The sequence below is a fragment of the Ruditapes philippinarum genome, unplaced genomic scaffold, assembly GCF_026571515.1.
Source record: "Ruditapes philippinarum isolate M1 unplaced genomic scaffold, ASM2657151v2 ctg1308_1_1_1_1, whole genome shotgun sequence".
NCBI lineage: Eukaryota > Metazoa > Mollusca > Bivalvia > Venerida > Veneridae > Ruditapes > Ruditapes philippinarum.
The window spans coordinates 133,655-146,587 of record NW_026858950.1 but is presented as its reverse complement, the minus strand read 5'-3'; the positions used below and the strand labels follow the sequence as shown (position 1 = coordinate 146,587).

Genomic DNA, 12,933 nt, shown 5'->3' with positions numbered 1-12,933 from the left:
TCGTCACCTTAGTGTAATAACTGAATAACTGCTACAATGTATTAAATTTAGAAGCAGTTATTGCATTATTGCACTAAGGTGATGATTTGTACTATGATCATTCTGGTATAAATGGTAAAGGTCACACTCTGTATTGTTTCAGACACAAACAGGCATCACAGTACACCCATTGACCTTCCATAAACTACCTAGATAGCTTGTACACATGAAAAAAAAATTCAACCTCCCTCACAAGACTCAAACATGCAACAGTAAAAAGCAACAGACTCAATGTCTGTAACCACATTAACTGTACTTTGAATGACCTCGTGGAAAGTGATAAAACTTGGCAAATTTATACAAGTTTACTTGATGGAAGTAACTTTATGTGAACATGCTTGTGAATACAATATAAACACCACCTTTTTTGTTTTTTGTTCATTTTTAAAATTTTGATCTCTACCACAGACAGATATGACACTTATATACGAAACCAAGTGCCAGCCCACACATGCATGATAAAGTGTAAAATCTATTCTCTCACTGTTAGAGTATATTTGTACTAAATTTTAGGTATAAAACATTGTTATAATAAGACATTGAAAACAATACAATAAATACACAATATATATGTTAAAAATATTAAAAATCCATTGATTTTCATCAATTACAATACTCTATATATATATAACATATATATACTACATATGATCATTTTAAGGTTAAAGAAGAAACAAAAACAAAAAAATTCAATCTAGTGCGAGTGAAATTTTAATGTTAGAATAAAACAACATTAATCTGTTACGTGAACGACATGTTAAATTACCTTCATAGTTTCCGCTCTCTGATTGCTATGGCTGCTGTATGGAATGTCATAATTTCCTTTATTAGACAACAGTGATGTATCATCAAATGGCATGGCTAATCGTAACTTCTCGTTTTCCTCTCGTAACTGTTTCACACGTTGTTCAAAGTTACGATTTTTCTCCTTCTCTCGGTGAAGTTGTCGCCCCAGCTCCTTTTCCGTTGCCTGCAATTAAGAAAAATAAAATTCATTAAAATAAAATACAGTTAAATAAAAAAAAAGTGGCCGTCTGTATAGCAACAACTTCTTTAAAATGACTGTATGATGTATCAGTCCTTCAGAAAAAAAGAAAGAAACAATAAAATAATCTTAAAGGCACATTATTCCTCAGAAATGAATAATTCTTTCCTTCTTTAGAATTTTATTTGTTTTGCACTGATGAAGGCATATAGCCAAAACTTATGCAATAAATAATTACTGAATGTTCGTGTTTGTGTGGCTGTATATTTTCTTTAGAAAGGGCACACATGAGTTTTCATAACATTTAAATGATGATTTTAGAGCATGTGTGTTGTTCAGTACCTGAAAAAAGTAGAGCTGAATGAGAAAATATTTGACATTTATGTAGCAAAATGTAAACAAAAGTAGTATTTTGACTTCCATACAAAATTGTTATTCATTATATCTCTACTAATTGCCAAAAGCAACAGAGGCAAAAGATTGTTCATGTAATTAGTCTATGTGCATAACTTTTTAAAAGGCAATAAAAATGAAGAGCTTTCAAAAAATAAAAATAACAAGTTTTCTGGGAATAATAGGCCTTAAAAACTTTCAAGCTTTGTCTATGTTTGAAGGGAATGTTTTTGTTAATGTTTTGTCTGTCCTGTCATTTTCAAGAGAGGGCTTTTGTTCGCCTTTTCACTTTTTGACGGGAGGGCTTTTGTCCGTCCTACACTCATGTTTGAAGACTGAAGGTTATTCTGGAAGCTTTATATTATGCTGTATGTCTCATTCACATCAGTGCATCTTCACCCGACTCTTCTAATTTTCATCTTGATATCCCCACAATTGAAAAGTGACAGTTCCATAAATGGAAACCGGACAAGTCTATTTAGGAAAATCAGCAGGAATTGAGTTTTCTCACTAGACTGGGAAAGAGGCCTTAGCTCATGATTTTGGGAAAAATTATCACTCCAAATTTGTAATTTGGGAAGTAAAAAAGCTGGTGTAAGTTCAGATTTTTGGGAAAACTGTATGATTTTAAGAAAATTTCAATTGGAGGTCTCTGTTATATATGGTGAATAATCACTGGCAGCTTAAGGGGAAATAAGCAAGGAATACCTGTAGTTTAGCATTTTCTGTTAACAGTTTATCCTCGACAGCAGACAGGTTGTTAGCTCTGTCGGCTCGTTCCTGGTGCAGCCTCTCCTCCGTTACTTTCAATCTCTTCTCCAACGATTTCAACTGGTAAATATAACAACATAAAATGTTAGAATCTTATTTAACATATCTGCAGTCATTATATACCACTCATTGTATATAACTCAATGTGTATAACTCATTACATATCAGTCATTACATATCACTTAATGTGTAACACTCATTATATACCACTCATTGTATATCACTTAATGTGTATAACTCAGTACATATCACTCACTGTGTATCATTGAAATACCACTCATTGTATATCACTTAATGTGTATAACTCATTACATATCACTCACTGTGTATCATTGAAATACCACTCATTGTATATCACTTAATGTGTATAACTCATTACATATCACTCACTGTGTATCATTGAAATACCACTCATTGTATATCACTTAATGTGTATAATTCATTACAAATCAGTCATTACATATCACTTAATGTGTAACACTCATTATATACCACTCATTGTATATCACTTAATGTGTATAACTCATTACATATCACTCACTGTGTATTATTGAATACCACTCATTGTATATCACTTAATGTGTATAATTCATTACAAATCAGTCATTACATATCACTTAATGTGTATCACACATTATATACCACTCATTGTATATCACTTAATGTGTATCACTCATTACATATCACTCACTGTGTATCATTGATGATCCACTCATTGTATAGCACTGACTGTACATCATACACTGTGTATCACTCATTATAAACCACTCATTACCTACCACACAGTGCAAATCACTCACTGTGTATCACTCATTATAAACCACTCATTACCTACCACACAGTGTAAATCACTCACTGTGTATCACTCATTATAAACCACTCATTATATAACACTCATTATAAACCACTTATTGTATATCACTCACTCCTACCTGTTTATCAGTGGTTGCAGCTATTCCTCCTGTATCTGCCTGCTGTTGTAAGGCATTCTTAAGCTCGGTAAGTTTGACAATCTCTTTCCCCGCCACTGCATGCCTCTCTTCCTCGTCTCGTAAATGCCTCTCACTCTGTTCTAATAAAGCCTTCACTCTACTTAATTCTTCCTACAATAACAAGATATAACTCTAGATTACCATACTTGTGAAGTCTTCCTTTGGGAACAACTGATACTGTTGTTGTACACAGGTTTTTGTTCTACAGAGGGGCTGTTCTGTAAAGGTTTCACTGTATGTTAAACAACTAAAACCTTCGCTTAAAAGCAGAGGCATTCAAGGAGAGCCATCCAGTTAGCTAAAGAGGTACAGCTTTTGACTGTGAATCGGGCAAACCAGGTTCAAATCCTGGATGGCCCAGGTCACTTTTGTTGTGATTGATCATGAAATCCTTTCCACAGTCATTCACACTATACTTCTGCTATGATATGAACAGAGGTTTCAGTTCCTTGCGAAAGTGAAGGCAACTTGTACCGGTAAACTGCTCGACAGCCTGCCCAGGAATGATGCGATAATTGAGCTGTGTAAATTCAATGTGGCTAACTACTGTGATCCAGAGTGAAAACTACCAATTAATACCACCACCACCATCACAGAGGCATTCAAGGCATAATACCAATACATGTAAGAATATCATTGCATGTAAAAATAGTGTTACATGTAAGAATATTGTATAATTTATGAAATTTATCTTTATTTTTGTTTTGTTTTGTTTTTTGGAGTATTTTTATCTTTAAAGAATAGCAATACATTATGCTAGAGAAAGTGAAAAAATATATGTTTATTATATACTTATATATGAAATATTGAGAAATATGGATGAAATAAAATTCGTATTTTCATTTTCTGTGTTTTCATTTTAAAAATTTATTTTTCACTGCAGTGAAACATATTTTCTGTATTTTCACTAGTGTCTTAGCTAGGCTACTTTCTTCTGAATTCAGCTAAGTATATAAAATTTAAGGGGACGTCTTTCAAATTTTAATGTCAAAAAAGATCGCTACTCATGTAATATTTATTTTCATACCACTTGACGAAAATAAATCTTGTAATTATAAAAAAATTGAATATTCTCCATTTTCCTTTTTTTCCTTTTTTTAGAGACTGTGTTGAATGCAGTATAAAAATGTATTTTTTCAAAGACAATTTTTTAGATACATATTCAGATTTACCTTTAACGAGGTTATTTCTGATTTATGAGCTTCTAGCGTTCTTGATTTCTCCGAGTTGTGTCTGGCCATGTCAGTTGCTCTATGTGAACTCTCTAACCTTTTCTCTAAACTCGAAATCTATAAATAGTAACAATACCATAAATGTATAAAATCTATAAATAGCAACACTTCCAGAATGCAATTAACACAGAAAATCTATAAATAGTAACATTCCCAACATGCACTGCATAATATCTATAAATAGTAAAACTTCCAGAATGCAATTAACAAAGAAAATCTAAAAATAGTAACATTCCCAACATGCACCTCATGCTTGCATGTAATATTAAAAGTTTTAATAGTGTTACGAGAATATGATGAAAAAGTACAAATGCATCAAAATGTTTGATGATAATGGCTGTAAAAAATGTGGGAACACTCAGAATGGCATTTCTCCTTAGTGAAAACCCCTGAAGCATAACATAATCAACTTAAATACCTTTTTTTCAAAAAAACGTTCAAATATTTCCTGCAGATGCTGTTTTATACATTTACATGCTTCTAATGATCATGATCTGGTGTTTTAATAAAGTGTGATCTAATAAACATCTGTATGTACTTTTAAATATAACTGTATAATAATTCATACCACATAAATAAAACACTGAAAACTACCTTATTTTGTAAACTTAACAATTTATGGAGTAGTGAAACATTACTTAATTATCATTAGATTGAACAGTTGCAAACAGTATAATCTGTTAAAGTTATTGATTTCACTAAAATATTTTAACAGTATATAGGCAAAATTATCTACTTAATATAATGACTGCAATATGTCCAACATTCTAATTATACTTCCCCTATGAAACATTACCACATAACTTAACCAAATACCCCACACAGACACATTCTTATACATTATGCACATTCCTGGACCTGTCTTTTTAAAACTTTTTTTGTTTGGAATTCACATCATGCCAATACAGTAAGGTTTATTCAGTAACTTTCCTTTCCAGCTTTATTGGTGAAGGAAGACCTAATATGCCACTTCATGCATTATTTCACATACGAACTGCACTAAGTAGAACTACTGAGTTTCTTAAGCTAGCTTGATAGTTTCTCACATAAAATTTTTTCCCATACCCCCTGTCAGGATTCGAACCAAGAAATGAGGGGCAAGTGGTTAATGTCAACAATTTTAACCCATTTGGGCCAGGAACCCCCCTTTTTTTTATACTGACCCCAACCAAAAATTATTTTAATGACTGTTGGTATAAAACTGGTTTTTAAATGCCCCCTAAAACCTATAAAAGGAGAATCACTATTTCAAAATGCTTTTTTGGGAAAAAGTTTTTAAACCGGGGGTGCAATTTTTTACACTTTTTTTTTAAAATTTGCTATAAATAAAACCCTTTTCCTAAATTTAAAGGTTTCAAAATTTTTTTAAAAAAGGGATTATTACATTGCCCTCCCTTTGGTTATCCGTTTTTTTGGACATTTATTTGGTTTTAAAACCCCAGGGGAAAATCCTATAATTTTTCTATCAAATCCACCTCTCAAAACCCAAAACATTTTTTTTTCGATTCTTTTAATCAATTAATAAGTACAGAGCAAAAATCTATCTTAAAATATTTAGGTACGAAAGGAACGAAAAAAAAAAAATTTTTTTTAGTTTTTATTGTAATGGAACTATAAGCTTTGAAAACCCCCAACCAGTACTAAACAATAAGAAACCCGAAAAGACCAGGCCCATTGTCAATCTTTTTGTTTTAGCAAGCACTTTGATTAGCTAATTTTTTTTGTTTTGTTTTAAAAAACCCTTAAAAATTTAATGAACTTTCCCAAAATTTAAAGCAAGAGAGGGTGTCACGAAAATTCAAAAATCAAGCCAAACCTAAATTAACATTCCTGTTTATTTTACATAACATCATGACAATCACAGATGACGTAAAAAAACACTTTTTCATACCATAGGATAATACAAAGCTTAATTGATTGTAAGTTTAAACTTAACAAATCTTACAAGGGTGCATGTATAAATGGTCAAGCCAATATTGATGCACATATGTAACCATTTATAAATGCACAATTGTAAGATTAGTTGATGCACACTTATAAGATTTGTCAATGCACACTTATAAGATTTGTTAATGCCCACTTATAAGATTTTTTAATGCACACTTATTATAGATTTGTTAATGCATTAAACTTATTAGATTTGTTGTTGCACATTTAAAAGATTTATTGATGTTTTCTTATAAGTTAATGCACAATTATAATATATAATTATGTTAATGCACACTTATAAGATTTGTCAATGCACACTTATAAGATTTGTAAATGCACACTTAAGATGTTACTTAAAATCATACCTTGAGCCCGGTTATATTTATCTTTCAGCAGTCTATTTTCAGTTTGTAATGTGGCGACCTCTGTCTGTAGTTTTCGGTTCTGACTCTCTGTAACTTCCTGGAAAAATTTATATGCATACACATTAATAATAGTGCATGCTCGTAACAATGCATTTCATTATTTTTTGTTGAATTTTTAAGTCACATCAACATTGTTAATTTCATACAATGATATTTCAGCTGTACTGGTGGAGGAATACCTAAGTACCCCTCCATGCATTATTTCAGGCAAAAAAGGGGGATCTGATAGAAACCCCCAACATTCTGAAGCTTTTTTAAACCTTTTTTTTTCATAAAAAAAAACCCAAAACCTAAAAATTCAAATTTTAGCTTTAAGAAAAAATTATCAAAATGGGGGGTTTTATCAAAGGAAATACTTTCACCACTAGCACTGTGGGGGTTTTAACATCTACAAGAAAAAACCGTCTTGTGAAATGTCTTTTATACCAGTACAAGATCCTGTCTGTGACATTGCAACATGCATTCTATACTTGTTTACCTGATGATTATTTGGAAAGAAAACAACAGACAGAATTATATGCCAGAAATGTTTTTGATCAATCATCATTATAACACACATCTGGATCTGATGAATCATAAAAAATAAATGATACATTAAATTTTTTGTTTTCCCCATCAGTGATAAGATATAATTCTGGCAGTATGAACACCGAGGAGTGTTGTCAACTAAACTCATTACTACAGAAGTCTGTCTCACAGCTTAACTTATCAGTAATAATGTTCTAGTCCAACATGGTCCATGGCTTGTGATGAAGGTAGGCCCAGATACACTTATACTGAGTTCTTCATTAATGTGGTGTCACCTGGTTCCTAGCATGACAGGAAGACATAACTTGGTTCTTTGCATGACAGGAAGACATAACTTGGTTCCCGGCATGACAGGAAGATATTACCTGGTGCCTGGCATGACAGGAAGATATTACCTGGTTCCTAGCATGACAGGAAGACATTACCTGGTACCTGATATGACAGGAAGACATAACCTGGTTCCTTGCATGACAGAAAGACGTAACCTGGTTCCTGAGATGACAGGAAGACATAATCTGGTTCCTTGCATGACAGGAAGATGTAACCTGGTTCCTTGCATGACAGAAAGACATAACTTGGTTCCTGGCATGACAGGAAGACATTACCTGGTTCCTGGCATGACAGGAAGACATTACTTGGTTCCTGGCATGACAGGAAGACATTACCTGGTTCCTGGCATGACAGGAAGACATTACCTGGTTCCTGGCATGACAGGAAGACATTACCTGGTTCCTGGCATGATAGGAAGACATTACCTGGTTCCTGGCATGATAGGAAGACATACAGATAAAAGGGTTCAATACTCTGAATATTTTACCCGTGTCATGCAAGGGTAGAATTTAATGACCGGTTGGTTGATATTTAAGCGAGAGGAAATTTTAGCAATTGTTGTCAATTCACAATATTTGCCAATATTTCCACATCACTAACTTAACCACTTATACAGTACCTACCAGAGTTGTCTTACAACAAATATATCATTTTTCAATTCAAGCAAAATGGCATCATTTCAATAAAGTTATCCGGTTCCAAGCTTAAAATGAAGACACACATCATGGTGTCATGCCCCGACTTGTTTCTACATTGACCTGGTTGCTGGTTTGAAAGGCGGAGCAAGATTTGAACAAACTGCAGTGATAGAGCATTTAAGCGAATTAATCAACATTATAAAATAAGTGTAGGGATGATTATTACCTTGTCTAGCATAAAGCGAGAATCAGGTGTCATACTTCTAGATGCTTGTTTTCTTTTTCCACCTCCACCATCTCTCTACAATATAAAATTGAGCCCCGTCACGACAAAACCAACACTATGCATTTGCGACCAGCATGGATCCAGACCAGCCTGTGCATCCATGCAGTCTGATCAGGATCCATGCTGTTCGCTTACAAACCCTATAACAAGTAGAGAAACTGATAGCATTAACACCATGGATCCTGATCAGACTGCGCAGATGCGCAGGCTGGTCTGGATCCATGCTGGTTACAAACACATAACGTTTAATAAAGGAGAAGAATTTTATAAGACTTAGTCTTTAGTTCTCATCCTTTTCTTTGAATATATTATATATTTGTATTCCGATTGTATTGTATTATGTATATCATGTAAATATTCAGGAAATAAATATGTTTAAATTAAACACTAAACGTTGGTTTTGTTGTGACGCGGCTCAAATGATACCTCCTAATATACATTCTATAAGATTTGTTACATCAATTCAAAGGTGGGATGGATAAATTGTCAAAAAATGTAACATTTTGTTTAACATAACAAGAGATAAATACACAGAGCTGAAGGGTGATAATCAGCCCGCAAAATACAATAATAGCCCAGAGGGCTTCTTAATACAGCCTGAGGGCATTTTTTTTAATTACTTTGATATTTCTTTTGTTGAAAATTCTGTCCCTTTAGATTTCTACTATAACTTCTACAGAGTTGCTTCCCCTTATTTGTACAAATGTACAGTATATAAAGTCCACTAGAATCAAGAAGCAAGTTTTAATTTCTCTGATATTTTTTTCATTAAGTTTCAATAAAACTGTTTGTATAAATCACACTTAAGTTCTCATCATAAAATCAAGAGATTAATGTGTATAACATACTTCCAGTTTAACATGCAGCTAGCTGTTTTGATGATGTAAATTGTGGCATCATTGTTTCAGTTTGTGCACATACTCATGTTCAGAGGGCCGATTTTGACAACGAGTTTTCAGCCCCAGACCCCAAAGCTCATAATCAGTCACATGACACTCTTAATCAGTTGAAATCATAGTAAATTTTGTTACTTTATATAGTAACAAGTGTGTTAAAATCTGCATAATCATAAAGTTATTAGCCTTTGCCACCAATATACAATCAGGCCAGCCTGAACATCCATGTAGTCTGACCAGACTGTTGACTGTTGACAACTCAATTTTTCTTAATTTTGTGACTAAAATCCCTTAAAATTCTAATAAAATGTTCCAAATTTCGCATGTTAAGGGGTAAAATATAAACATCATAACATTACAGTTACTATTATCATTCAATGCTGCTTTTATTCTCACAAAAAATCCCAGAACTTTCTGCAGAATATGCAGTACGCAATCTTGAATATACATTAGAAATGTGATAGTATCATCATAGGAAATGCTTATTCAGGTAAGTAGAAAAATACAACATGCATCACAAAAAGATAGGCATAATGTAGTTGATGTATAAACTTCAATTGTTCTCCTTGATATATATGTCAGCTACTGATTCACAAATATTGCATTTGTTTATTTGTTCTGCCTAGCAAAAGAGAAATTGTTAGGAAATGAACAAATGAATTTATGAACAAAAGGAAGGAAGGAAGGAATGAAGGAAGGAAAACAGGAAGGAAGGAAGGAAAACAGGAAGGAAGGAAGGAAAACAGGAAGGAAGGAAGACAGGAAGGAAGACAGGAAGGAAGCCCAAGGAAGGAAGGAAGACAGGAAGGAAGGAAGGAAGACAGGAAGGAAGAAAGAAAGGAAGGAAGGAAGAAAGGAAGAAAGGAAGACAGGAAGGAAGACAGGAAGGAAGGAAGACAGGAAGGAAGGAAGACAGGAAGGGAAGACAGGAAGGAAAGAAGGAAGACAGGATTTGAAAACAGGAAGGGAAGGAAGGAAGCCAGGAAAGGGAAGGAAGGAAGACAGGAAGGAAGGAAGGGGAAGACAGGAAGACAGGAAAGGAAGCCAGGAAGGAAGGAAGCCAGGAAGGAAGGAAGGAAAACAGAAAGGAAGAAAAGACAGGAAGGAAGGAAGACAGGAAGGAAGGAAGACAGGAAGGAAGGAAGATAGGAAGGAAGGAAGACAGGAAGAAAGGAAGACAGGAAGGAAGGAAGACAGGAAGGAAGGGAGACAGGAAGGAAGAAAAGGAAGACCGGAAGGAAGGTTAGAAGGATACATTAAGATACAAGATACAAGAAACTTTATTTTAAGTCGGTTTACATATTACAAGAAACATTAGCTAATAAGCTAAGGAAGGAGGTTTCTTATGCTTACCCTTTCCAGATTCTGTGATGACCCAAATAACTTTTGACCCCTGTCTGGTGACCCTTCCTGAAGTGCAAGTGCAAAACAGTCAAGCTTAGTAAAGCAACAAAAGGAGAGCAACAATGAGAGTTAGACAGAACACTAAGTGCAATATTTTATTTCTTCTTTCAGTTACTGCAGTGTTGTATCAAACATTTCATATTGTTCTCATATTAAGAGCACACACTTACACATACAAAAAAATATCAAAACCTTTGGTTATAAGTCTCAAACATTTTATCATCTGTACCATTTAACTGAAATGTGTTTTGGGGAAAAAGTCAATACTGCTGAGGTACAAAGTTGATATCCAAGCTATAGCACTGGAGTATAAGAATATTTCCACTGAATTGTCTAAACACAAAGTTTAGCTATGAAAGAGTATTCATGAAAAAACATTCGAACTAAACTTGACAACAGAAGAAAATGGGCAAAACATCGCCACTTGGCAATGGAGGCCTCGTGTGCTAGCTAGCTAAAAAATCTATTTTCAGTCCATTAGGTAAACATTTTACTTTATTAACTTGCCGCAGGGTGAGATAAAAAAATTAGACACCAAGACCTATACAGATTAAAGGTAAAAAAGAAACTTTTTGATTAATATAGATAAAAGTATAAACTAAATTTATAATGAAGTTTTGAAATGCAAGCCAAGAATCAAACGGTGGGAGGGGTTAAGACTAAATATTCACACCCGGGATCAGTCTTGTTTACACCCCCCGCCTTTTCCCCCCCCACTAGCCAAGAATCAACCAGTTTTTTCCTTCGGAAAACCTGGTTAAAAATTGGCCTTGTCTTAATTGTCATTTTTAGCTATTCATCATTTAATGAGCCTCCTGTGACTTTCTTTGTTCACTTCACAATATTTTACTCTTAAAAAAATTTTCAAAAATTTTCATGAAAATGAGCAGGAATCTGAAGGCATGCTGCTTTAAACAGAAATATTTGAACTGCTGCATTAACACACACAAATAGCATCAGCAGAAGCATATTTAGACCACAAAATGCTCCATGTTTTCAATATTACCTGATTTCTTCATACTATAAGATGAAGATTCTTCAGATATCTGAAGTAATTTTTAAGGGTTTGCTCCGTGCTAAAAAAAAACCTTCCCATCACCAGTCAATCAAATAAAGATGTTAAAGTAATAATGTTACAATACCCTGATAAGTATAGCTCCCCTCTTAAGTTTACATGTCCTGACAAATAAAGATTATAACCAATTAATTACTAGTTATGTTCATATGTATCAGGTAAATAACCAATTTTTATATAACCAATACTTTTAGAATTTATTACTCATATTTTATATAACCAATAAACTTTTTAACTAATGATTAATATAACCAATAAACTGTCAATTTATAACCAATTGAATTTAAAACTTATCCTTTTTTATAAATTACCAATTTTGTACCATTACATGTAACCAAAGTTGTAATTAATTAATAAATAATTTATAACCAATTATCTTCCAATTTATTACCAATTTTACCAATTTAATACAATACAAGGATAAAAATGCACCACATGTAAAACATATGTTTAAATTAATAATTCGTAACCAATTATCTACCAATTTATTACCATTTTTTACTAATTGAAAATATTACCAACATATATGTTACCAATTTATCAAAAATAAGTGTTAGTGTTTTCAGCGTTAAATTTACATAGAGGATACTTGTTTGTTTTGCATGTAAGATTGAAATATAATATCACTGAGTGAACACCTGATGCAATATTTTCACGAGTGGCGTAGCCACGAGTGAAAATATAATAGCTGGTGTTCACGAATGAAATATATTTCAATCTTATATGTAAAACAAATAAATTTTCTTTTTATTTCATGCGTTTTAAGTGATTTTAAGTAATTTTTGCTGATTTTGCCGCGTATCGTCGCGCATTCACCTTTGTGACGTCATCACATCATGACGTCACATCAACAATTTTGAAATATAGTTCTGTTACATTTCTATAATTTTGTTACAATTTTTACATAATATATGGTGACATCGACTTTCTTTTCCTAAAGAAGCAAAATTTACGCACGACGGCATTTATTTCTGCCTGTTATTCCATTCAGTTATGATTTTCTTTTAATT

At 33.1% G+C, this 12,933-nt stretch overlaps 1 protein-coding gene across 1 annotated transcript in view; it reads right to left on the bottom strand.

Moving 5' to 3' along the window:
- The window catches only part of LOC132754761 (uncharacterized), a 68,479-nt gene that overhangs the window by 40,619 nt on the left and 14,927 nt on the right, over nucleotides 1-12,933 (bottom strand). The window contains exons 6-13 of the mRNA XM_060745451.1: nucleotides 10,798-10,854; nucleotides 8,489-8,563; nucleotides 6,707-6,803; nucleotides 6,304-6,320; nucleotides 4,353-4,469; nucleotides 3,121-3,291; nucleotides 2,126-2,248; nucleotides 806-1,009 (exon numbers count right to left, since the gene is read on the bottom strand). Of these exons, the coding sequence (XP_060601434.1) occupies nucleotides 806-1,009; nucleotides 2,126-2,248; nucleotides 3,121-3,291; nucleotides 4,353-4,469; nucleotides 6,304-6,320; nucleotides 6,707-6,803; nucleotides 8,489-8,563; nucleotides 10,798-10,854 (861 nt within the window). The remainder of the gene's footprint in view (nucleotides 1-805; nucleotides 1,010-2,125; nucleotides 2,249-3,120; nucleotides 3,292-4,352; nucleotides 4,470-6,303; nucleotides 6,321-6,706; nucleotides 6,804-8,488; nucleotides 8,564-10,797; nucleotides 10,855-12,933) is intronic.